This window comes from Bombyx mori, chromosome 7, assembly GCF_030269925.1.
Source record: "Bombyx mori chromosome 7, ASM3026992v2".
Taxonomy (NCBI): domain Eukaryota; kingdom Metazoa; phylum Arthropoda; class Insecta; order Lepidoptera; family Bombycidae; genus Bombyx; species Bombyx mori.
The window spans coordinates 8,176,534-8,204,252 of NC_085113.1; the positions used below are offsets into that span (position 1 = coordinate 8,176,534).

At 41.4% G+C, this 27,719-nt stretch overlaps 1 protein-coding gene across 3 annotated transcripts in view; it reads left to right on the forward strand.

The window, feature by feature from the left end:
• Nucleotides 1–27,719, forward strand: part of LOC101744813 (putative transcription factor capicua) — a 54,685-nt gene that overhangs the window by 18,266 nt on the left and 8,700 nt on the right. For 2 of the 3 annotated variants that reach the window (XM_038011996.2, XM_062669416.1), the window contains exons 5-24: nucleotides 3,875–4,061; nucleotides 5,008–5,107; nucleotides 6,289–6,519; nucleotides 7,453–7,592; nucleotides 8,351–8,507; nucleotides 9,341–9,434; nucleotides 9,916–10,545; nucleotides 11,041–11,127; nucleotides 11,864–11,960; nucleotides 12,343–12,555; nucleotides 12,825–12,961; nucleotides 18,110–18,289; nucleotides 18,736–18,837; nucleotides 19,904–20,023; nucleotides 21,668–21,831; nucleotides 22,471–22,580; nucleotides 23,331–23,702; nucleotides 24,316–24,459; nucleotides 25,531–25,843; nucleotides 27,073–27,167. In XM_038011996.2, the coding sequence (XP_037867924.1) occupies nucleotides 3,875–4,061; nucleotides 5,008–5,107; nucleotides 6,289–6,519; nucleotides 7,453–7,592; nucleotides 8,351–8,507; nucleotides 9,341–9,434; nucleotides 9,916–10,545; nucleotides 11,041–11,127; nucleotides 11,864–11,960; nucleotides 12,343–12,555; nucleotides 12,825–12,961; nucleotides 18,110–18,289; nucleotides 18,736–18,837; nucleotides 19,904–20,023; nucleotides 21,668–21,831; nucleotides 22,471–22,580; nucleotides 23,331–23,702; nucleotides 24,316–24,459; nucleotides 25,531–25,843; nucleotides 27,073–27,167 (3,673 nt within the window). The remainder of the gene's footprint in view (nucleotides 1–3,874; nucleotides 4,062–5,007; nucleotides 5,108–6,288; nucleotides 6,520–7,452; nucleotides 7,593–8,350; nucleotides 8,508–9,340; nucleotides 9,435–9,915; nucleotides 10,546–11,040; nucleotides 11,128–11,863; nucleotides 11,961–12,342; nucleotides 12,556–12,824; nucleotides 12,962–18,109; nucleotides 18,290–18,735; nucleotides 18,838–19,903; nucleotides 20,024–21,667; nucleotides 21,832–22,470; nucleotides 22,581–23,330; nucleotides 23,703–24,315; nucleotides 24,460–25,530; nucleotides 25,844–27,072; nucleotides 27,168–27,719) is intronic. The other variant, XM_062669417.1, reaches the window with a different exon arrangement.

Sequence of the window (27,719 nt, forward strand, 5' to 3'; positions counted from 1 at the left end):
TGAAGTTGTAAAAATGTCATTTAAACCGAATAGCCTTTCACCCCTCGATATGGTCTTTTATATTTGATACTATAATTCGCTAACAATGCGATGCTTCACGCCAAGCGACCTTGGTCCAAATCGTCTTATTTATATTACAACTCAGCGAGTGACCAGTAAGTAGATCATTATACCATTATCGTTAGTATTTTTCAATGCTATGCAAAAAACTAAGGAAGCTTTAACTACATGTGAGTCGACTATTATCAAAGCCGGCAATGTGACTTTTGGATAATTATTGGTAAATCAGAAAAACGAATTATTGACTGTATTCCATTGTCAGTCACAAAACTTCTGAACGACATCTTAGATAAATAACAGGTTAAGTATTAACCTTTATTTAATGCAGGTTTTGAACCGTATTCTTTGAAGGAGACGATTATATTCAAATCAATCTGTATTGAAATATCAATAAATTTTTTTTGTCCAAATGCACAGATTGCCACCTTTGATAATAGACGACTCATATAATGTAATAAAATTACGAATGGAACGCAACCTTACGTACACATTTTTGTAACCACACAATACTGGTGTGTCACGCTAACAAAACGTGCGGGTTTTCTATGAAATCCTGACTCATCAATGTCGTTCATCGTAAACTCGACTGTTGAATTAGAGAATTGTTGAACGGTTACCTCAACATATTGTATCACGTTACATTTAAATACAAAGCCATATTGAAATTATAATAACTTTGAGTGGCATTAATTTTCTCCATTTATGGTTATCTCTAGTTTAGAGTTTGCTGTTACCTTGCTATACCTTTAGCCGCATCCGCTAACATAATGTACCGTCAGCAGCGTTGCGTAAAAAAAACTAAGTACTATGACTATTGGATCTATATAGGCCGTCTATACATTACACACATATAAATGATTCTCAGAATTTTGACGTTCGAAGAAGATAATAATACGTTACGTGCTTAGGGAAAACGACAACTCAGACCGATGCGCCGGATGTGAATCTTCAGACAAGCTTCTTTTGAAAATTAATTAAATTTAGTTTGTTGCTAACATGATTCTGGTTTTTTTTTATTGCTTAGATGGGTGGACGAGCTCACAGCCCACCTGGTGTTAAGTGGTTACTGGAGCCCATAGACATTTACAACGCAAATGCGCCACCCGCCTTGAGATATAAGATCTAAGGTCTCAGTATAGTTATGACGGCTGCCCCACCCTTCAAGCCGAAACGCATTACTGCTTCACGGCAGAAATAGGCGGGGTGGTGGTACCTACCCGTGCGGACTCACATGAGGTCCTGCCACTAGTAAACTTTGCTCTATTTATTTTTTTCTTTCATATCTACCTCTACTGGTGGGTAGGTGAGCTCATAGGATGCCTGGTGCTTACTGTTTAATTAAGCCCATAGTTATCGGAACGGGAATGTCGTCACCAACCTTGGGGGGTACGTCGAAGCCTCAATTGTATAACTGCTGACCCGCTCACAAAACCGGAACGCTTATTTCGAAATTAGCACTCAAACGAGGCAGGATGTAGGTATATATGAGTCGTCTATTATCAAAGGCGGCAATCTGTACATTTGGACAAAAAATTTTTATTGATATGTCAATACAGATTTCTTTGAATATAATCGTCTCCTTTAAAGAATACGGTTCAAAACCTGCATTAAATAAAGGTTAATAGTTAACCTGTTATTTATCTAAGATGTCGTTCCGAAGAGTTTTGTGACTGCCAATGGAATACAAAGTCAATAATTCGTTCTTCTGATTTACCAACCATTGTCCAAAAGTCAGATTGCCGCCTTTGATAATAGTCGACTCATATACCGTGAGAATAAACAGTACGTCCTTCCATTCGTTAATTACGCAAAAATATCAAAGGTCGGTTTTTTTATTTCCTATGAATTTTACCGGTAGCTATTGCGAGGATTTGAGATTAAAACGATAGCTATAATATTTGGTGCGTATAGTCTTCGATTACAAAGAAACGTAGCGACCGGCGTGGTTTTGCTGGATTCGTGTTGATTGTCCTTCAGGCTATTGTTTCATGTTCGCCTTTAATTAGAAATTCAAATTGATTATAAGGCGTTTTCCCAAGATGTCCGCTACTTTCTTCTTCCTCCTCCCCGAGTCGCATTCCTCATGTCTGTGGGTCGTGACCATCACCTTCTTCTTACTTGAACGCATTAATAATATGTTCTATGTTTGTAATTTCATGACCGCGCGTGCGAGACATGTACATGCTTTAGGACCTAAAGTATTGGCTTTTAAACAATACAATACACTAATAAAGATGATAAAGCGGTTTTTTTGGAGTTTACTCCTTTAGAATCGATTTACATATATAGGCCCGGGGTATGAAAATTATGGGGACCAAAATCGTACTAGCATGTCACACGAAATGCGTTATGCGCCTGATTGGCTCCTGATTGCGTGATGCGTGCGCGCGCCAATCAGGAGCCAACGCGCGGCCGCGTTATCGCAGGTGACGCCGGGCTGCTGCGCCGGCAGTCCGCCACAAAGCCTCGTACTGATCGCGCGTTTCTCTCATTATTGTATTTTCATATATTTGTTAGTCGTTTGTTTTGTGTCTCGTTAATTTGTTAATAATCTGTAGTGTATCGTGTTGTCGTAATATAGAACTATTTCTCGTATTGTTTCGTTTAATTTTTTATATCCAGTAAACTCCAGTCGTGCGTCGGAGCGGACACACACACTTTTTTTTTGCTATCAGTACTTACATATTTGACATGACAGCTTACAACGGCAAACTTGAATATTTAAGTACTATTAATAATCTTTCGATTATCGCGTCGCGTGTACCAGAAAGGCGATCTGATGTTGGATTCCGAAAGTGGTCTAAAACGGTGGTTGTCCAAAGCGTTTGTTCGTGTGTTTATAACTTAACTAGCGGCCCGCTCCGGCTCCGCTCGGGTCTTTAACAAAGATTTCAACGACATTACACGTTGTTTTTTTTTTTTAATAAAAGAACATTTATTGCGGCATAACTATAATCGTTAGACATATGCTGTCGCGACACTTTTTGTAAATAATAATGTGTTCTACAAAGTCGTTGTATATTATTTTATTCTATCATCAATAGTTTTCGCAGGGCACGCGATGTAAAGAATATTTTAGGTAATTTTTTTACACCTTGGGTTACATTATTGGAGTTTTAGTAAGGATACTTAATTTTTTTCAAAAAAAAAATATCCTATGTCACCCGGGAATAGTGTAGCTTCCAAGCAGTGAAAGAATTTTCCAAATCGGTTCAGTAGTTTCGGAGCCTATTCAATACAAGCAAACAAACAAATCTTTCCTCTTTATAATATTATATAATGATATATACTAGCGATCCGCCCTCGCTTCGCTTCGGAAACTGTAATTTATTATTGATTTCTCCACTATTTAATTGATGTTATTATACATATAAACCTTCCTCTTCAATCACTCTATCTATTAAAAAAAACTGCATCAAAATACGTTGCGTAGTTTTAAATATTTAAGCATACATAGGGACAGACAGATATAGGGACAGAGAAAGCGACTTTGTTTTATACTATGTAGTGATAATCCTCCTCCGTGCGTCGTATTCCTCAGTGCTGAGGGTCGTGACCTTTGCGGAGCACTTTTGTTAGGACTATGTTCTTCCATTCACTCCTGTCCTCCGCGCAGTGGATAGCGACACTGGTGCTGGATTCCAAAGTAGTCTTAATTTGATCGGACCAGCGCATGGGACTACGCCCCCTAGGCCTCTTTCCTTCCACTTTGCCGGTGATGAGAAGTGTTTCGAGATGTAGTGATAATAGTATAGATTAATATTACGGTGCGTCTTAGACGATACTCAATTAGGTCTTTCACGTTTGAATTTAGATCGGCGGCGACCACTTCTACACTTCGTCTCCGATGCCCGGGGCCGGTTCGGGCGTGGTCACGGTCGGGGCGCTTTCGAACGGTTCGATGGACGAGCTCAGGAAGCGAACCTTCGACGACTACCCGGAGAGCGATGACGAATTGCGCCGCGAGGACATCATGTTCTCAACTGACGTATCGCACATGGGTGAGTGAGAGAAATAGTTCAAGGCATGCTTACAAGTGACGTTTCTAAATGAAAGAATATTGCCGTAATTAATTATAATATAAAGTAAGTATATGTATGTGTGTATGTGCGTGCGTGTGTGTGTGTGTGTGTGTATTTTTTTTATCTTGTAATATGTATATATTATTATATGTAATGTTTACTGTATGCACTGTTTGTGTTCCTAATTCTTCTTTCCTTTTGCGGGCCTACGGGAAGCAGTAGGCTCGCAAAAGGAAATCTCTTCAGATTTCAACATGAAATAAGTAGTGCCCTTGTACTCTGTATCCTTATTGTCGTGTTTCTTCTAATAGCTGTGTACAAATATATAAAAAAAATAATTAAAAGTTAACAGGAATTTTTTGCACGTACATTTTTTTGTTGTCGTGGTAACTAACGTCTTATAAATCGATGAACACCGGCTGCACGCACGAAAAAGTGTCACGTTCCGTCCGAGCCTGAGCGTGCAAGCAAGAGCGTGCAACAAGCGATAGAGAGGCACGATCGTTGCCCAAGCGTTGGACGTTTTTTTTTTTATTGCTTAGATGGGTGGACGAGCTCACAGCCCACCTGGTGTTAAGTGGTTACTGGAGTCCATAGACATCTACAACGTAAATGCACCACCCACCTTGGGATATGTTCTAAGGTCTCAGTATAGTTACAACGGCTGCCCCACCCTTAAAACCGAAACGCATTACTGCTTCACGGCAGAAATAGGCAGGGTGGTGATACCTATTCGTGCGAACTTACAAGAGGTCCTACCACCAGTAACCACCAGTGTGACACATTTATCTCCCTTCTCGCGTGACGTCACAGCTGCCAGTTCGAATAGTTTTGCTACTGACGTTATCACGTAATACTATCGTCCGTAAACCGACTTTATTGACAACCAATTATATTTTTGTAAGACAAATATTCATTGATTCAGATTGCAGCAACAGTAAACGCAGCAGCCTACAGAGCCGAGGCAGCGCATCGAGTCTGCTTGAGCGCAGTCTCACACCCCGATCTCAACCCCCTACGCCTAGGTAGGTATCATTCTAGAATTCGTTATCTCAAGGTCAAGTAGAGTATCGATATAAAAATTTAATTTTTTTTGTGGTTAGATGGGTAGACGAGCTCACAGCCCACCTGGTGTTAAGTGGTTACTGGAGCCCTTAGACATCTACGACGTAAATGCGCCGCCCACCTTGAGATATCAGTTCTAAGGTCTCAAGTATAGTTACAGCGGCTGCCCCACCTTTCAAACCGAAACGCATTACTGCTTCACGGCAGAAATAGGCAGAGTGGTGGTACCCACCCGCGCGGACTCACAAGAGGTCCTACCACCAGTAATTACGCAAATTATAATTTACTTAAGGGCTATTTTAGATGGGCCGCATATTGTACGACTGTTCATTCGGTACGTTTATTTATCTTATCTAAGCGTTAGAAGGGGGTGAACGATCCGGTGCGAGTTGGTCGATTGCTGTATCTTCGTGTGCGCCCTCGATTGTTTTCGGAACGTTACTTAAATGATGTTTTCTATCGAAGTGATTAATTGCTCTCTTTGGTAAACACTCGAAGTCGCCTTAAACACGTCAATTAGGATATTCCCGATCCACTAACGGTGCTTCTAGGTACCTTAAGCACCCGTCCTCGCCAAACCCGTCGCTTGCGACGAGGGGCTCGACGAGTAAATTAACTCATAGACACAGGCCACTGAGTTTCTCGCCGGATCTTCACAGTGGGTCGCGTTAGGGCTCTCTTGTTAGGGCTAGTGTTAGTAACGTCATCAGGTTTGAGCCCGTGAGCTCACCTACTTTTTAGGTTACGCTGACATAGCTTCTCATGCCTTATCAACTTAGGTAGAACAAAAAAAGACTTGTTATTTGTACTCTTTGTTAAAAGCGATACGTTTTTTGCCTAAACCAGTGGTCGGGAAACTTTTTTTATTATTACCCCAAAATATTTTTGTGTAAGTTGATATTACTCCACGACGAAGAACAAAAAAAAACGAAATCGCTTCTTTTTAGCATCTTTCATATTATAGCCCCCATGATAATTTGAAATCACAACGATCCTAAAAGAAGTTTCACTTCAATATATACTTTTTACTCACAATAGTTTCATTTTTACCCTTCCAAATTTCATTTTACCCCATTTGAGGTGATTTACCCCGGTTCCCCGACCGCTGGCCTAAACATAGCGTTTTTTTTTTATATTTCAGATCTCAAGCGGCAACCCCGCACAAATATAAGAAGGGCGATGTCGTATCAACTCCGACCGGTATAAGGAAGAAGTTCAACGGCAAACAGTGGAGGCGGCTGTGTTCGAAGGACGGCTGCACTAAGGAGAGCCAGCGGCGGGGCTTCTGCTCGCGCCACCTGTCGCTGCGGGGCGTCGCGCGCTCCTCCAACACGCCGCTCGCGCAGGGCTCGGCGCACACGCCGCAGCAGAGGTGTGTGGACCGCATGCCGAGCAGCGACACCGGCAAATTAGCAAACAACTAGTATAAGTCGTCGTGGCCTAAAGGATAATACAACGGAGACCGACGTCGTTGGTCGTCGACTATCGCCTCGACGACCCGCCGGTCGGGCGTCCTCGGGGTGGCGCCGCGTGTCTGGTTGTAGTGTTGACCGCGGGAACCCCCCTACTCTGACCGGGTTTTGACTCCGGACGGAGATCGGACGTCGGGTGTAAGACTGCAGGGGGGTCGCTTAGTGGGTGAGGCCCTAAAATTCCTTGGGCCCGCGGTCTGTTCCCAACACCTTGCAGATCATCAAGTCCCACATACCCCGTGCGCCCCCTAGGCGCGGTGACCTCGTAGGAGGATCGGCCACCGGCCCGAAAAAAAAAGGCCAAAGAATAAGTCGTCCGGTGCATTCGTGTTGAGCGATGCGCCAGGTGTTCGAATCCCGCAGGCGGGTACCAATTTTTCTATTGAAATACGTACTTAACAAATGTTCTCGATTGACTTCGACGGTGAAGGAATAACATCGTGTAATAAAAATCAAAACCGCAAAATTATAATTTGCATAATTACTGGTGATACGAGCTCTTGTGAGTCCGCACGGATAGGTATCATTATTCTGCCTATTTCGGCCGTGAAGCAGTAATGCGTTTCGGCTTGAAGGGTGGGGCAGCCGTTGTAACTATACTTGAGACCTTAGAACTTATATCTCAAGGTGGAGGGCGCATTTACGTTCTGGATGTCTGTGGGCTCCGGTAACCACTTTACACCAGGTGAGCTGAAGCAGGACAATAAAGATGATGCCACCACTCATGTGACGATTAACACATGATTGATAAATATAATTGATCAAACTGCAATATTTTTTTCTATAATCCTCGGTCGCAGTGAATACAACACATTCAACGCTTTCCATTTCAGGAGTAGCAGTAAATCTTTGTCGTCTAGCGGCACGGGCGTCGAGGGAGACGAAACGTCCCGGGAGAGCGACACCACGCCCCCTCACTACAGAGTCACGGGGAGGTTCGACCCCGACGAGACCGAGGCCGCCAACATGCTGGGTAAGGGCAGCCTCGCTCCCGTCAGCCATCCCATAGCCTCGACGTGTGGACCCATGGTCACAACGCGTTTCAAATCTCGACTAGAATAAATTTCACACAAAATTAAGAGAGGAGAGAAATTGCTACACAAAATCTGTCGTTGATGCATGCTTACAAACTAATATACACCATTTGAGCGAGATTCTTGTGGTACTGACTTTATTTCAGTTGAAGACTTTTATTGCCGGAAGTACATTCATTATACATGTTTATAAAAAAGATCACGATAATTAAAATAATGAGAACGATATTTTAAAATGTATCTGCAAATTACTTATTTGAACGCTATTAACTATCTATATTAATACGTGAACCAAAAACTTTGTACCCCTTTTTACGAAAATCGCACGGACGGAGGAGTATGAAATTTCCCACACATAAAGAGAATATAGAGAAGGAATATACACTACCATGTATTTGACACACACATATTATGTATATTATCAAACAAATTATAAATTATATAGTAAGACTTTTGTTATTGCTTAGTCTGTGGTCGAATTGATTTCTAATTAAGTCTAAAGTGTAGTCTTGGCGAAATCTGTGATTATAGAAGTATTAGTCTTTGACAATAGAACCATAATAATGTTCAAATTTATAATTTCAATTCATTATAGTCGAATTTCGACTACAGAGAGACCACTAGTTCTAATAGATGCGTCTAAGAATGTGCGGCTGGTGTAAGGCACAGTCTGTAGGGATGGTTGTGTTGTGTGCAGTGTCGCTGGGCAGCTCTCGGTCGGGCAGCCCGGGCGCGTCCCCGGTGGGCGGGGGCGGGTCCCCGGGGCTCCGCAACAACCTGTTCGTGCCCATCTCCTCGCCGCAGCCCCCGCACTCCGCCCCACACACCGCGCTCTACCACCACCATCTCATCAGGTACCTACTCTACTTGACTTGTCGCCGCTGAAATTCTTTAAGCTGCGTTCTTCGACTTCCGGAAAAGGAACAATGTAGAGAGTATACATAATGGTCTATTAAGTGTAGGGTCCTAAAGATTTAGTTCCGCGATGTGACGAAGGTAACGACAAAGTAAATTCTCCCACAACTTCATGATGAGGTTAAAGAGTTATCCATTAAACCGAACTCATGAATTGTTTCGCGCCTAATACAGCATGAGTAAGAAAATATCTAACTATAAAATGACTTGGATGTCGGCTGCGACTGCCATCAAAATTTAAGTATCGTAATTTTAAAAATGAATAGCGCAACTAATTTATGCATTTTTTTAAGCACTCGTGAATCAGTCACATTCCTTCATGTTTAATTACAATCTTGGTACAGTGACGTTGAAATTACCATTCGGTATTTATTATTCAAGGAGTCAAATTAATACCGACGCTAGAAAGGCAAACGTGACTAAGCGACGATAACTGCTTTGTACATAAATGATAGGCAATAACCATATTCGATGCGCAAAAAAATTTATATTTCTAGGTCTATTAAAATCATTTCAATCCTACAGCTAGATTCGTTAAAATAGATTTTTTTTCAACTTTAAATTAGTCTACTGTAAAGTTTTTTTTTTATTGCCCTCGTATGCAGACGAGCGAACGGCCCACCTGATGGTGAGTGGTTACCGTCGCCCATAGACTTCAGCAATGCCAGGGGCAGAGCCAAGCCGCTGCCTACCGCAAAAAAGCAGCAAAGTTCACGCATTGTCGCTTTGTCACGTTTGCCTTTCAAGCGTCGATATTGACTTTTGTTTCTAGGCCTGAAGTGAGACCGGGAAGAGTCAGTTCGCCTATCGGAGGAGTGGCCACCAGCGTTATAAGAGTCTCACCCGCCCCGAGCTATCACTATCCGGTAATTGAATACTTCAAATAATAACACACAGTTTTGAGCCATCCGCTGCGTGCTCGTTTTTGTGGGCGGCTCCAATCGCCACTGAATACCATATAAACCATAAAGTTCGTTTGCTTTTTCCTAAAGGCATCAAGGCACAATCACCCATCGCTTCGGCAACTTTTTTTTTCTTACCTAATCGGATGGTCTTGAGAGACCAATTCAGCGTAACCTTAACTGGTAGGTGTACTCACGGGGCTCAGACCTGACGACGTTGCTAACACTAACTCTAGCGAGAGCAGTGCTTCGCAGAATCTACCACCGGATCGGAAATGCGACTCACTGAGAAGATAGGCGAGAAACTCAGTGGGCTGTCTGTGAGACTCGGCACCCATCATCTGCCATCGAACTGTCTCCTACAAATGCAAAGTGTAAATAATCTGAACAAAAAAGAAGGAAGACAAATTAAATATTATTTATTTAATTTCGTATTCTATTTTAGGTTGAAAACCGGAACGGAACATCAGTATTAAACGCTCCTTCGTCGCAGTCAAACGTCGTTGGTGCTCAAAGTGCGGGCCACACCGCCCAGAGCTTGATACAGACGAGTGTGACGGCGCCCTCCGGCGTGTCGCTCAACCTTAACGCCGCGAGCCAAGCCGGCGCCGCCCCCACCGCGCGCCCCGCCGACTTCGCACAGAACCTGGTCGTGCACAGAGCCGTGCCCTCCGCCAACGGCCTCGACCTGGACCATAACATGTACCGCCAGTCGCTGCTGAGGAACGGCATCCACGAGTCGTATCGCCGCGAGACTGATGTGTCGCCGCCCTTGAGCCACGAGAACTTTGGGAAACGGAGGGCCTCCGAGTACGAGGACGACGACCACTCCGTGCCGCAGCGAGACCACAACGTGCTCCGTAGCGTGATGGACAGGCCTCCGGAACTATCAGAGGCTCGAGTGACCGTGGAGGAAAAGAGAATATTGAAGCCTTCGCCACTGCCGGCCAGGTTGCTTCCCGTCGTGCACCCGGAGGTCAAGCAAGAACCGATCAAAACTGTCTATGTGATACCGCAGAATATTATGGACAAAAAGTATTTTTTAATCAAAAACGAACCGCCTGAAACCGTCCATGTAAGTCACAGATTTATAAATTTTTAACTGAAAATACAATTGTTTACAATCGTAGAACTTTTTACTTCATTTATAAAAACTATAAAAAAAAAACGTATTTGAGTTTTCATACGTTGATTTCATTTCGACATTTGACAAGCATTGAAAATGTTTAGAAATTGTCAAAACCAATCAATCTTGCGTTTATTTATTTTCCTTTTATTATTTTTATATAGCCACCATTCGGGACACGGCTTACAGTAAAAAGAAAAAAAGATAATACTGTAAAAGTATTAAATTCTAAATTAGATTTCTAGATAGAAATGAAGAAAAAATAAAACATAAAAATGTAGATTCATTATTATGTTTCTTTTTTTTACGATTTCCATTTATGAATGAACACACTCCATATGTTATGTATGTACTGCTTTGTGTCTTCTGCAATTTTAATTCTATAATAATAGTTTCATCTCGAGTCGTCGATGTCTTGTACATAGGCTCTAATCAATTTCGCAGATAGAACAAAAGTTGAATCACATGACTCAGCAATTAAACAAGAACGATTCAGAGACCGAACACAGAAGTTTGGATAATGGTGACCACGTGAGTATTTGTAGAACAATAGAGTTTATGGTTAAATTGTGGGTAGCGGGGCGTAGTACTCAACAAATGTTCACGATTGACTTCCACGGTGAAGGAATAACATCGTGTAATAAAAATGAAACCCGCAAAATTATAATTTGCGTAATTACTGGTGGTAGGACCTCTTGTGAGTCCACCCCGCCTATTTCTGCCGTGAAGCAGTTATGCGTTTCGGTTTGTAGGGTGGGGTAGCCGTTGTAACTATACTTGAGACCTTAGAACTTGTATCTCAAGGTGGGTGGCGCATTTACGTTGTGGATGTCTATGGGCTCCAGTAACCACTTAACACCAGGTGGGCTGTGAGCTCGTCCACCCATCTAAGCAATAAAAAATAAAAATAAAAAAGTAATGTGAACTTGCCCGATTTTGCTGCGAAATTCATGTCCTGATTTGTAGGTAAGGACAGTGTTAATTCACGATAAGTGAGTAAGACCTCATGACATCCAACTTGGTGATATCTATGAACCCTGTCAAACACTTGATACTAGGGGGCCGAGAGTTCAAACCTATGCAAAAATAATGATAAATCTAGCTTCTAAATTTTAAGATCAACAAATCCTTCAATGACCTGGCACAGATTGTGCTAAAAAGAACTATTCCATTATTTTTTTGTCAAGTAACATTATTATTAAACATTCAGGCTGGTCTTTAAAATTTTTATTAAAAAAAAAAAGTAATAATTATGTTTATTTTCCAGGTAAACAGTATAAACGTGAACAGCAGTGCCGTGATAGTACATCCGAATCAGTTGTTGCCCGTTCTACCGCCGCCCACGTCACATACGGCCATTATCGGTGAGCAACGGTTTCAAATCTATTCGGGAAACTGTCGAAGTTAGCTCGAAATCAGTTCTTGATATCAAAATGGTGTTATAGAGCAGATATTGATTAGAACCAAGATTTACTGTTTACTGACGAAACACTACGATCTACCAAGGACATGCCTTGAAATTTAATAAAACAATGTAGTTCAGCATACAAATAACCAGTACGAGTATATTTTCTTTTGGCACGGCTATTGGTAGGGCCAGTGTTAGCAACACTCCCGGCTTGAGCCCCGTGAGCTCACCTACTTGGTGAATCTAGAATAACCCCTCGAGGTTACTAGAATACGTAGGGGAAAAAAAAGTGAGGCAAGCTGGGCCTATGATGTTTTTATCTTGGTTTACTCTTTCAGTATCGAGCGGAGTATCGTGCGGTGCATTCCCGTGGCAGTCCCTGGTGCCGCTACTGAGCGCCCCCAGCCCCGGGCCCGCCTCCGCGCCGCCCTCCCCGCGCACCCCGCACACCCCTCACACTCCGCACACGCCGCACACACCGCACACTCCTCACACCCCGCACACGCCCGCGCACATCAAGTCTGAAGACCAGATCAAGACTGAGACTAATGGTGAGTCATTTATTGTTTTTTAGTTGCTTCTACTGGCTAGCAGGAACTTTAAAAGCGGCATTCATATGGTCAGAAATTGAATCAGGACATCTATTTTATAATAGACCGATGTCTATGAAAATATTTTGTAAATGGAACGAAATATGTTTCGTAACAAAGATTGCATGTAGAATAAATTTAAATAGGTAGAACGAGATAAAGGATGTTATGACGTTAGGATTTTCAATGTGATTAAATTTAGAAAGTTAATTGGTACATCACTATTTCAGACACGGTGACGTCGATGTGTACAGACGAAGATGACGAAGTGTTCGAATGCGACGAGCCGGCTTCGGGCGAGGATTCCAACAAGCGACGCTCTCAAAGCTTATCGGCTTTGAATTCGCCCGCAAGCACCTCTGAAAAGGTAAAACCATTCCATCATCATTGAGAGTCTGTGTAGTAACTGCGAAAGTTAATCAATTAAAATGAAAAGAAATGCGTCAAGGTCCACAGAAATACCACAATGCCTCATAGGAAGCTATTTCTTGAAAAGCAGTCATGCGTTGTTTTTCTTTCCAGAGCACCCGCTCCGTAAAAAATCAGTACTTTTATATCAGCTTACAAAAACAACAAATTGCCACCTTTATTATATTGAAAAAATAGGAGACTGAAGTTTTTTGCTTAATAAATACATGTAATGAACATGTCTTCACACTCAAATACCACAGTCTTTCAACAGTCTTTCTTTCTTTGCTGTGAGATCGACTTATTAGAGATAGCTTAATAAACTTCATAAGTGATATTTGAGTGAGTGACGAGGTTATCGCGCCGGAACCGAACCAACAAGCAAAGACAAGCCGCCATATTTGTCATTGTTGCGTCGTTTTTTTCCCACGTGCAGTCGTTAATATTTTAAGAAGTTAGTAATTTAAAATGTTATAAGCAACTTTCGAGATTTGAAGTAGAAAGTTTGTTTCAAACAAGTGTTATGATTGTCTTCCGTTTCGTGAAACCTCCAAGGCTCTACAATGAGTGACGAGGTTATCGCGCCTTTGCAAAGTAAAATTTAAGTGAGGATAGTTCTTCGATTTCTTCGGATATTTTTTCGGGTTCGTCGGAAAATAAAGACGAGGGACCAGCAAGAAAACTTCGAAAAAGTGACTGGTCGCGAGATCTGAATAAAAGGTTTGACTTACTTTCGCAATAATGGGTGAGTCATGTGAATAATATTTTAACTTCGAATCATGCTATCGCTGGTCGTGCACCAGTGGTCCCGCCTTTACACTTACAAATACCAACATCTGATAATAATAATGTCTGATCTGGTTTCAACTTCCAATCGAAATTAGACAACGATGAATAGTTTTTACGTCCGCCACCAGACCGTCCGTTACCAGAAGCGGGTAGGTTTTGAAATTTGAGCATTTCTATAAAAGAACCAGACATGCAAAGATTTGACTAGCCGACTTGGAAAGCGGTGCAGTATTCAGAGGTTCAAAAAAAAAAAAAAGTTTTCTTGCGTTATCTAATGCTCTTTTGGCACAGAACGAATGCGTTATGCTGCCATAAAAAACCTTGCCGACGGGTCAAATTCAGAGAATGTTCAGCTTAATACTTCCGCCATTTACGAAAAGTTTAAACCGCTATTCGGTAACGATTTCGCCTATAAAAGTTTCTAACGATATCCTTCAAATAATTTTCGGTAAGCGAGCCGAGGTTATACGATAGCATCGTAGACACCTCATAAAGAAATTAAAGGATAGATATATCAGGGAAGATATAGAGAAAATATCTTCTTCTTGTGATTATATGTTTAACCCCAACTTATTATTGGCATATATACAGAAAATTGGTGGTATTGATAAATTACAAAAGCGGCACCATCTGCTACTCGCATCCGGCCCGCATCGCCGGAACCCTCGGCTTGTACTGCCAATGCAAAGCCATGTCGAGCTAGGCCACATTCCAATACATCTAAAGAGGCCGAAAGCAGATATTCTGAGCGATGCTATCCAAATAATTCCTCAGCAAGAAAAACGGGGGAGGGGGAACAAGTACAAAGTGGAACGAAAATCAGGAAATAAAAATAAATTACTCAACAGCATTTTCAGGCGGATGTCTAAGACTATATCGAAACACCTGGACTCGATCCACCAAATGTAATATTGAAATTAATAATAACTTGATGTCAATCAAAATCCAAAATTTAATTCAATAGAGTTTTAGAACCCGCGACATCGTCTTTCATATTTCCTCTTTTCATACTTCCCAAGACCAATAAAAAATCGAACAATTTTCAACCTCAAGGCATTGAACAAGTACATGAAACAGTCGTTTTCACCTTTTACACCATCAACGAGTTCCTAAGTTTTATAACAGATTGGAATGTCAAACTGGATTTGAGCCAGGCCTATTATCATCTATCAATGAGGTTTCTCGGGATCAGATAACAGGGTCGTCTACTTCAGATGATATGTCTGCCATTCGGCTTAGCTGCACCACCGCGGATTTTTGCTTCAGTGACAAACTAAATAGCCGAAATACTTCGCCAGAAGGGTCTGCGACTAGTGGTTATCTGCTTGTACACCAGGGCAGAACACCTCCCGCCATCGGAGCAAAGCTCATTCATATTATCTGGAACCGCTGCGTTCATTGACAGTGCGTTTCCAGAGGTATTTTTTGCCACGTACCATCTGGCTATGGAATGAGCTCCCTCCACGGTGTTTCCCGAGCGCTATGACATGTCCTTCTTCAAACGAGGCTTGTGGAGAGAATTAAGCAGTAGGCAGCGGTTCGGCTCTGCCCCTGGCGTTGCTGAAGTCCATGGGCGACTGTAACTATTCACCTTCAGGTGGGCCGTATGCTCGTCTGCCTACAAGGGCAAAAGACTTGTTGAAATCTCAAGTAACTATACTGATACCTTAGATCTCATATCTCAAGGTGGGTGGCGGCATTTACGCTGTAGATGTCTATGGCCTCCAGTTACCACTTAACACCAGGTAAGCTGTGAACTCGTCCACCCATCTAAGCAACCGGTTATGACACTGACGAGCTTGATAGACTTTCTGGGAATCGTATGGGACACCAAATCCAAGACAAAGTCCCTGCCCAAGAATTTGCTCGTGCGATTTACTGCCGGCGGTTGGAACCTAAAGCAGGCGCAAAGCCTCTTAGGATATCTCAACTTTGCGACTTTCAACACCCACCGGGGAAAGTTGCTTTGCCGAATCCTTGCAGTACCACAGCAACAAGCTCAGGAGGTATTAGGCTCATTTACCAAAGCAGTATTCGGACGAGGTACGTACAGAGCTGGATTGGTGGTTAGAGAAAGTCGGTCAGAGCACACCAATTCATCCACAGAGAATGGCCACGAACCACGTCATCACCGACGCGTCGGACATTCAGTGGGGAGCCCTTGTAAACAACAGAACAGAATTTTCCTACATAAAGAACGAGGGAGGAACCCGGTCACAATAATTGCTAGATCTGACTGGAAAATTGCTTAACTTAATAGACCACCTCAAAGTTGTACTTCTCCCTCACCACCTACCGGGACTGTACAACACTGAAGCCGACCACCTCTTACGCAATCGCGGCGGCTTGGAGTGGTATCTCACAGAAAAAGCAACCACTAGGCTATTCAGCCTGTGGGGAACTTGTTCGCGTCTCTGACCGCTCATGGGTAACAAACTATGTTACTCAAGACTTACTGAAACTCGTGGTAGGACCTCTTGTGAGTCCGCGCGAGTAGGTATTTTGCTCTGAAGCAGTAGTGCGTCTCTGTTTGAAGGGTGGGGCAGCCGTTGTAACTATACTTGAGACCTTAGATCTTATATTTCAAGGTGGGTGGCGCATTTACGTTCTAGACGTCTATGACTCCAGTGACCACTTAATACCAGGTGAGCTGTGAGCTCGTCCACCCATCAAAACAAAACTCGAAGGCCTGCCTCTACAACGCGTTCAGCAACGCGTTCAGCATTACTGACTAGCATGGCCGTTTCCGCCGCTCAGTCTGATATCCAGAGTGCTGGACCACCTCAACTCAACCTCAGGTCGGTACATACTAGTGGTACCCAAGTGCAAGAAGCCCCCGTGGAGGCCAGACCTGAAATCACCTGCCCTCAAGCGACTCAAGAGGCTCAGAAATCTGAACATCAGTCTGGTGGACACTGACAATGCTACCGCCAGGCTAAGTCAGCAATCTACACCTGGAAGCTTGGCTCATTTTGGGTGGGACACGCTGACAGGGACATTGACATCGGCAGGAGAGAAACTTACTATTATCGTGCTGGAGAGAGTCTACGATAAGAACATACGCCCCTATTTGGAATAAGGGGTAAGGTTTTGTCAAGAAAATGTATTAATTCTCGTGTATCCGAATTAGCAAATGTAGCTAGATTTCTCTGTTATCTGTATTTATCTCATGGTCTCTCCTACCTAGTTTCCACTAGACCATTCTAGTTTATAAGTCTGTTATATAGCGTCCGTTTGTGAAACTATATCGGATATAATATATAATAGCTTCGAGCCCGACAGTGAAAGATACTGAAATCTATTTCCTTGACAAAGCCTGCACCTTCTAAATTAACCGATATTTGGGTCGAAAACTAATTGATCTTCACACCAACAGTCCAGTTGGACATTCGTGGCTGCTCCTGACCAATCGATCATCGATGCAGTATACTGGCTACGCAATCTAGTGAATATGACACAGCAAACCAGTGGGAATATTAGTAATCTATTCTTAGCAACTAAAGGCTCCACTAAGCCAGCTCCTGCAGCGAGGTTTAGTAGTTGGCTAAAAGTCTTTTAGGAGACTCGGGTATTCAGGCCTCAGTTGGAAGCTGTAGAGCGGTAGTGAAAACTTTAAACTGGGTAGGAAATTACCAAATTAATGGTATTTTAGCTAAAGCTAACTGACAACATGAGCATACTTTTAGAAAGTTTTATCAAAAACTTATTATTAATGCATCAAACACTGATATAAATTCTGAGAAATCTTTCTCAGTATTTTCGTCCTAAATCTTATTAGGTCGATTTGAATTAAGTGGGTAATATTATACGGTTACCTTCAATTAATTTAAATTATGTGCTTAATTTAAGCTTTGCTTAATTAAACATAATAAGTCACATTGTTGCTTTTTAAATAAATATTATTTTATTTCAAATACAAGCCACCAGGAGATAACAAACAGTCTCTCATAATGGACTTCGGACGTCAAACGGAACACATAATATAGAAATTTTACCTTCCAATAAAATTTGTATTATGTTTCCTAAGACGTCCGAAGTCCAGATAATGTCTTCCTGGGGCTACATCCATCATTATGAGCCGAACAATGACAAATATGGCGGCTTGTCTTTGCTTGTTGGTTCGGTTCCAGACGTTATAGAGGGCGCTGTAGGCGGGACTTAGGAAACGGAAGTAGTCAAGTTTAGCGACCTGCAGTGGAAATCATACGATGTACTCTCATAATGGACTTCGGACGTCTTAGGAAACATAATACAAATTTTATTGGAAGGTAAAATTTCTATATTTTAAACATGACTTGTGTTTTTTTTTACTCAACAGAAAGAGCGCCGCATAAGACGTCCGATGAACGCGTTCATGATATTCTCGAAGCGACATCGGCAAGTCGTCCACCAGATGCATCCGAACCAGGACAACCGCACCGTCAGCAAGATACTCGGCGAGTGGTGGTACTCCCTCAAGCCTGAAGAGAAACAGAAGTACAATGAATTGGCCACCGAGGTTGGTTGGGCGCTTGTCGATAGAAAGTGGAAAAAAATTGGGATTTTTTTACAATTAAAATGACAAATTACTATTATGTGTATGTATGTATGTATATGTGATTGTGTATACATATACTTATTTTTTTGTGTATATTGTAACCAGTATTTACTCTGCACTACCTTTGGTTGACTGGTAGAGAATGCCTCAGGAATTAAGTCCGCCAATGTAAATTTTACATGAAGTGTAATAAATAACTAAATAAATTACAATATTGTCGAATGTAGGTTCAATACGTTCGAAGTAATATCGGGATGAAATTTAGTTCGGGTCAAATAATGTCAACATTTCTATTGTCTAACATTCATAACTAACCAGAGATTTCGTGTTTCTGTAATCGAACATTAACATTAATACGTGATTTATGTTGTTTTACCTAGTTGACAAAATGTAATTTTATGTTCTAGGTGAAAGAAGCTCACTTCAAAGCACATCCGGAATGGAAATGGTGTAACAAAGATCGTAGGAAATCTTCGAGTAGCAAAGATCCCACTGGGTCTATACCGCAGGTATTTTGATAATCGATTCTAAATAATTTTTTTTTTTTATTTTTTTTATTGCATAGATTGGTGGACGAGCTCACAGCTCACCTGGTGTTAAGTGGTTACTGGAGCCCATAGACATCCACAACGTAAATGCGCCACCCACCTTGAGATATAAGTTCTAAGGTCTCAGGTATAGTTACAACGGATGCCCCACCCTTCAAACCGAAACGCATTACTGCTTCACGGCAGAAATAGGCAGGGTGGTGGTGCCTACCCGTGCGGACTCACAAGAGGTCCTACCATCAGTAATTACGCAAATTATAATTTTGCGGGTTTAATTTTTATTACACGATGTTATTCCTTCACCGTGGAAATCAATCGTGAACATAAATCTATTTTTTAAACAGGTTAAAAAATTAAGTGTAATAAATGAAGTCGTTATACACTACGTTGGTTTCCATGTGGTCAGAGAAATAATATACAAACGCGTTTTACTGGTGGTTGTCTTGAGAGTCTGCGCGGGGGTAGGTCTACCACTATCCTGTCTATTTCAGCCGTGAAGCAGTAATGCGTTTCGGTTCGACGGGTGGGGCAGCCGAGTAAAAGTGAGACCTTAGAACTCATGTGTCAAGGTGTGTGGCAGCATTTATGTTGTAGATGTCTATGGGCTCCGGTAACCACTTAACACTAGTGTTAACACTTAACACGAGCTCACGGCCCATCTAGATGGGCCGTGAGCTCGTCCAGGTATTTAAGCAATGAAAGTAGTAATAAGAAGAAGAAAAGTAATAATAATCTATATATATAAAAATGAATTACTGTTTGTTAGTCTCGCTAAAACTCAAGAACGGCTGGACCGATTTGGTTAATTTTGGTCTAGAATTATAGAAATATGAAAATGCTCGGAATTTTTGTTTTCCTTTTGATGTGTCCCCCGTCGGACGGATTCCTTTTGTTTGTTTTAAGTTTATTTTATACAAAAGTTTAGGTCTTCTATTTATCGATTGAGGCACTACGAAGTTTGCCGGGTCAGCTAGTAATTTAATAATAAAATTAATATCTAAAATATTTGAAAACTTTGTATTCGCAGAGTCCTCGTACTCCTTCAGAAGTACCGAGCAGCGCTCTCCCGAGCTCAGTGGACGTTCCAGTTAATATCTCCGCCTACAACCACGTCGGCTCGCCGCAGCTGAGCGACGACGAACCCATGGTAAGCTATTTTCACACTACTTCTTTATACTTATTTAGCGGTAGGCAGCGGCTTGGCTCTGCCCTTGGTATTGCTGAAGTCCATGGGCGACGGTAACCACTCACTATCATGTGGGCCGTATGCTCGTCTGCCTACAAAGGCAATAAAAAAAAAAACCTGTTGAGTTTGTATAATCTATTTGTTGGTATAATCTATGTCATTGCGACTTTTTGGCGGGAACGCGAGGAGTGAAGATGTGTGATTTGTTTTATTTTGTCTATTTAGTGTTTTTTCGGGTTTAAATGTGTAATAACGATGGTTTATTAACTGTTTAGTATCTGCGAAAGTGCACAAATGTGGCAAAATCAAATCAAAGCCGCTGAATGTAACTTCTCGGGATCTTCCAAAAAGTCCACTGAAAAAGTCTGGGATTATATTTCATATCATTTCATTTCACTTCATATTATAATTTTTCATAAAAACAAGAATATAAATTAAAATAAGACTTGACCCCAAAGGTCTTAGTTACCAGGTCATAAAATCCCTTAAAAAATAATTAACGAGAACTTCACAACATTTTCCATATCGAAGGTTGATTTGGTTTGCCATCTACGTCTAACTTCAATCCTTTTTTTTATTGGTAATACAGAAACGAGTTTTGAGACGTTTAAGCTTAAAAAATTTGGGTGAGAAATTACTACTACTATGGAAGAAGTACTATAGTAATTAGGGGTCGTATATTTTAAGATTATAATAATAATATGTAGAGATTAGATTATTTATTTTTACAAATTGTTTTTCCAAAAACGAAGACAGGGTTCAATGTTAGTGATTTCTAGCAGAATACCAAACAAATCCTCATCGAAATACTGTTTTACCTATGGTTTTTGCTGCATACATGACCTTCGCGGTAGATTGCATGGCCACGATGTATAATGTAACTAAAACGGTGAATGTATGCTTAGCTCAGAAAATTAATTTTGTTTTTCGGTTATGCCGAAGTAATATTCTAATCGTTCCGACTAATTGTACATTTTCGTCATCTTATGTTTTCAATGATCGAAATAAATTTTTTTCACTACACTAGTGTGTATAAAAGCATCAGGCGATGATCCCGCAATGCATCAAGGCATCATCTCTCGAAATTGTAATATGAAGTGTTAATTAGAATCTAAATAGATAAATACCACAAGTATATATATTTTTTTTTTTTTTTTTTTATTGCCTTTGTAGGCAGACGGGCATACGGCCCACCTGATGGTGAGTGGTTACCGTCGCCCATGGACTTCAGCAATGCCAGGGGCAGAGCCAAGCCGGTGCCTACCGCTTAATACTCTCCATAAGCCTCGTTTGAAGAAGGACATGTCATAGCGCTCGGGAAACACCGTGGAGGGGAGCTCATTCCATAGCCGGATGGTACGTGGCAAAAAAGATCTCTGGAAACGCACTGTGGATGACCGCAGTGGCTCCAGGTAGTATGGATGAACTCTACTCCGGTGGCGGGCGGTGCGATGGTAAAAATGAGATGCTGGTATCATCTCGAACAATTCCTCAGAGCACTCCCCATGGAACATACGGTACAAAATACAGAGGGAACCGAAGTCCCTCCGCAGACCCAGAGGCTCCAAACTATATAAACTACTTAAATATTTTTTTATCCAACAGATAACTCAAATGTGTACCGAAACTCCCGCCTCGTCTCAAAACCTTGAGATAGATCTCAAATGCGGTGAGAAGGTCACGGATTCTGATTCCGAGGGTATCGATACGAGGGATTACCTACCTTCGCATCACGATCACACGAGAAGACCTAAACCCATTAAAGCTAGGTAAGCACAGCTAGCGTCTCGTAAAGCTTAAAGCAATCACTATAGATCAAGATGTCCAATTAACTTTAAAATTTTCACGCTAATCAAGGACCAATGTCAATAAAGAATTTTTAACTTTGGTTTGATATCCTGATCAGGATCACTATGCTTTAAAGCAATTAAGTTGTTTTTCTATTTATGGGTGAACAATCTCCAAAGGTAAATGCTAAAGGTAATATTGATAGTAATGGTAGTAGTGGTAAAGGTGGATATGGAGGACAATAACCACACCCAGAAGGATACCGAAAACCGGGTAAAGTGCAGGAGTTTAAGTATGAAAGTGAACCTTGGCATTTGACTGGGAAAACGTTAGGAAGAAGAAGAAGAATCGGAAGAATCTCAAGGTCCACTTGGAGCCTATATACAAATAACGTGAATTCCACCACCCACCATGAGATATTAGATTAGACTGTCTGATTACGAAACGGAACGATTTGCTACTTGGAAGACAAATAGGTAGGAGGTCGTACCTACTCGTGAGGGCTTACAATACGCCTAACCACCAGTAAAAAAAAGACAATTAAATTGGAATTCTGTGCTAAAAATGTTGGATGCAGGAACAGATGCGTGTGCTTTTCTGATATGTACTTATTTTTTTAGAGCCGGGTCATCCGACAATTTATTGGGCGGCATCACGGCTTCCAGTCCCGGCGGATCTAAAGTGTTCCAACCCACCGGTGGAGCCTTCAAGTCTACACATGCGGATCCGGGTAAGATCGATATCAGTACGTTGTATTCGTTTTGCGAAATATACGTTCGTACGTGAGATTTTCATTTCCTAACTATAGTTCTTTGATTATTTTGTATTATAGTATTACAGTATTTATTGCTAATGGAAACCATATGCACTAGAACATTATCCAAACCAATATCCAAACTGCAAATCGGCACGCTAAAACAACGGCATTTACTTCATTCATTTGCTGGCTTGTTGTTTTTTCTTTATCGCGTATGCCATTAGTTGCGTCATGATAATCGCCTTATCGTTGCCGCCGCTGACTACTCCCCGAATCCTGATCACGCAGGAGCAAGTCACCGGCGTTGCCCTAGACACGTCCTTACGGGTTCATCTGATCTAATAACTTTTGCATTAGACGCCTTCAGCTCTAACACTAGGAGCAGGCTAAGGGACCCCGGCAACCGTACTCGTCGAACTCGGCAAAGAGTTCGACGTGCAACCTAACTTTTGTATCAGCTCGCTGAGTTTCTCGCCGGATCTTCTCAGCGGGTTGCGATTCCGATCCGGTAGTACATTCATTTGTGAAGCAGCTGCTCTTGAGTTGTTAGGTCTCCTTTGGAGGCGCTCGGGCAGCTGTTAGCCAATCCCACCCCCGACCTGTCCTGGTGAAACTGGAAAGGCCTCCGGGCCACCAGTAATCCTTCAATCATAAAAAAAAAATGCCATCAGTGGACACGAACTTTAGGTGCTTATTTATAAAATTCGTTTTTTATTTGGACAGGCGACGGTCACCGCCAGTGGACTGCGTTCAGCACAGTGAACAAAACGGCTATGCCCAACCAAGTACCTAGCTCTCCTCACGTACCGCAGCCGCCACAGAGCCAGCCAACCGCTAACAGCACGCAGAGCCTCGCCACCAGCGTTCAAGGGATAACACTAAACACGCCCAATCTATCGACGCAAGCCGCTCTCGATAACGCCATAGCGTCGATAATGAACTCCCCCACGGCCACTAGTGGTGTGCAAGTGATATCGAGCGGCATATCGATGCCGAATCAATCGACTCAACAAACTTCGACAACATCAGCTCTGAGTAACGCTCTATTGAGGAGTGTCACATTTGTAAAGAAGACGATCGCTGATAATCCTCTGTGTGAGTTTCCTTATGTTTTAGTGATTGTAAATATTTAAACTAAAGAACGATATTTCGATTTCATAACTGCAAATTTCATTAATGTTCAAGAAATATATCGACGGAAAAAAGGGGAATTGTCGTAACATGAAAAACCCAACTTTACACTAGAACCTTAATATAATATGGTACAAAGTTATTTAGCCCAAAATGCTAGTTACGACATTTCGCTTTCTCCCGTCGATATGTATAAAATTACTTGTTCATTTGAATATGTACACTTCAATAAATATCACACTAAAATTTCCAAAGATACACATTAGACTCGATTTAATTCTAGTCCTTTAGATTTTAATTGTTAAATAGATGAAGTAAAATGGTTAATCAGTAATCGGTATTAAGAGAAAGTTAAAGTTTTCGATAAACTTTGAGATTGTATGGTGTAGTACTAATTAGGTATGTGTAAGCGTGAATCTAAAAGTGTCCTTTACCATAAATGTGTTCAACCCACGTACCAGTGGACGATTTATTAAAAATATATGCTTTAGCTAAAACATTATCCCGTACCTCTTAAAAATATCCATAAAACGTCAATGGAATGTTCAATCGAAATATAATGATAATTATTTTATAGGTCCGCTAACGTTGTCGGTGGACGCATCGGGCAACTTGCTGCTGAAGCCGAGCGAGGCCAGCGACGGCGCGCACACCGAGATGCATCAACAGCCTCTGCACTACGTTCACTTGCAGAGACTGTATCTACCGCACTTCAACACGGGTATGCTTAAATACGTTTGTACTGGTGGTAGAACCTCTTGTGAGGATATATATCGACGCTTGAAAGGCGAAAAACGTGACTAAGCGACAATAACTGCTTTTTACATAAATGATAGGCGATAACCATATTCGATGCGCGAAACAAAATATATTTCTAGGTCTATTAAAATCATTTCAATCCTACAGCTAGATTCGTTAAAATATAACTTTTTTCAGGTATTTCAACATTAAATTAGTCTACTGTAAAGTTCACGCATTGTCGCTTAGTCACGTTTGCCTTTCAAGCGTCGATATGTTTTTGTTTTCTCTTAGACATTGATCAATACTCGTATAGGTACTCGTAGAAAGATAACACTCGTCGTGGCTTAAACGATAAGATGGCCGGTGTATTCGTATCTTGCGATGCAACGGTGTTCGAATCCCGCAGGCGGGTACCAATTTTTCTAATTAAATACGTACTTAACAAATGTTCACGATTGACTTCCACGGTGAAGAAATAACTTCATGTAATAAAAATGAAACCCGCAAAATTATAATTTGTGTAATTCCTGGTGGTAGGACCTCTTGCGAGTCCGCGCGGGTAGGCACCACTACCCCGCCTATTTCTGCCGTGAAGCAGTAATGTGTTTCGGTTTGAAGGGTAGGGCGGCCGTTGTAACTATACTTGAGACCTTAGAACTTATATTTCAGGGTGGGTGGCGCATTTACGTTGTAGATGCACTTAACACCAGGTGGGCTGTAAGCTCGTCCACCCATCTAAGCAAAACGTTTGGAGATGATCAGACAAGCTCACTCACTGCTCACCTTGTATTAATAGGAATACCACCGTCCATCTTGGTACATAAAGACGAACATCTTTAATGCATTGTATATCCGTGGCCTACCTTTCAAACTGAAACGCTTAACTGCCTCGCATATGAGACAGGGAGGTTGATAATAATCAAGCATCATTTTGTCACGTTTTAATGGTTACCTCTCTTTTTCATTTGTATTTCAGTATTTAATTGTATAATTACATATTTAAGAAATCAAAAAAAGAATGAGTCTTATAAATGGATATGTGTTCCTAAAGTAGATACAAGCAGCCCCGCAACTCAGACAAATCAACAGCAACAACAGCAACAGCAGCATCAACAGCAACATCAACAACAGCATCAGCAACAGCACCAGCAGCAACAGCATCAACAACATCAACAACAACAGCAACATATTCAACAACAACAGCAACATATTCAACAACAACAGTATCAGCAACAACAACAACAACATCAGCAGCAACAACAACACCAACAACAGACGCAACTGCAGCATCAATTGAACATGCAAAATGGTCCAACCGTGATCGTCTCTCAGAGCAACAGTCATCCCTTACCCAAACCCATATCGTGAGTAATATTGAAAGATTTATATAAGGTGGCTAGCTGTACCCGTCCGCTTCGCTGGGCATTTAAAATTAATATTATTATTTCTCACCCCCACAAAGTTTCACATCATTAACGCCCCCGCAACTGGTGTAGAGAGTCCAACACTCATATAAATATTAGCCTGTCCGTTAAGTACATGTATTTTCTACATGGATACCAAGTTTCAAGTGAATCGGATGCACAGTTCAGTAGTTATAACGGAACATCCATAAAAACCATTGTAGATATATAAATATACATATTAGTATAGATTGACAGCATTCTATTTGTATTGCTTATTGGCTGCGGTAACAAATTTTTTTATTGATTAGTAGTCTAAGTCTCAGTTTTATGGTAACCTTTTTGAACAGCTGCACCCTTTAAACTACAAGGCATTACTGCTTCACAGCAGAAATAGGTAGGGTGGTGGTACCTTCCTATATCATAGGAACACACTATTTGACATTAATGTAACTATATCTTTATGCTGTTACTGGTGGTAGGACCTCTTGTGAGTCCGCACGGGTAGTTATCACCACTCTGCCTATTTCTGCTGTGAAGCAGTAATGCGTTTCGGTTTGAAGGGCGGGGCAGCCGTTGTAACTATATTTGAGACCTTAACCGTAACCACTTAACACCAGGTGGGCTGTGAGCTCGTACACCCCATCTAAGCAATAAAATAAAAAAAATTACGTTACTTGACCCAAGTAATGGTAAGAGATCTCGTGGACGAATCCATACGCTGGACTGATCAGGTGAAAAACCTTACTGAAAACCCACTTAACGAGTGCGCGCGCCAAGCCTCAGTTCGCAAACTATGGAAAACATCTGTCAAGGCTTTAATAAACAAGAATTCCACATGATCACGACTGCTCTGCCAAGAGCAACCGACTATGATGATGATGACCCAAAAAAATGGAATAGTTCTTTTTAGCACAATCTGTGCATGGACATTGAAGGATTTGTCGATATTAATTTACAAGCACAATTTATCATTATTATTTTTGCATATGTTTGAACTCTCAGTCCACCTAGTATCAAGTGAATCCCAGGACCAACAGACGTCACAATTTGGATACCATGATGTCTGTCTCGCTTATCCTGAATTAACACTGTCCTTATCTACAAGTTGGAACGTATGAGTTCGTCCACCCATCTAAGCAATAAAAAAAATGGCATATATGCATTGTCAATAATCTATTTTGTTCTAGTGAGTGGGGGGAAGTGGAGGAAACCCGCCCTTTCCCGCTGGCGCCCACGCCTGCGCAGCTTGGACGGGCGCCTTTGCAAAAGAGACTCAGTCGGGGTTAGTATACAAAAAATATATTTAACCACATTTTACCACGTTCACCCGATCTACTTAGCATAAAACGCTATTGAAAAACTGATTTAGTAGATAGGTAACTTACCACTATTCCAACATTCACTATTATTCAAATTGCATTGACCTATCGAGATTTGCAGCAATTGTGTACGAATTTTGATAACTATAATTAGAATGATAACTATATTCTTAATAAATAGGAGAAGATAATGTGCGTTTATTAGATTTCGATTAATTAAATAAAAGCAATTCAAATAAGTAAATCTCGAGGCGCATCATTAATGCTGGACTTTTTGGCGGGAAAGCGAGTAGTGTAGTTGTGTGATTTGTTTTATTTTGTCTATTTAGTGATTCTTCAGGTTTAAATGTGTAATAACGGTGGTTTATTGATTGTTTAGTATCTGTGAAAGTGCACAAATGTGGGAAAATTAAACAAAGCCGCTGAACGTAATTTCTGGGGATCCTCCCAAAAATTGAACTGAAAAGTCTCAGTAAATGACCACCATTTTACTGAGATTATATTTCATTCCATAT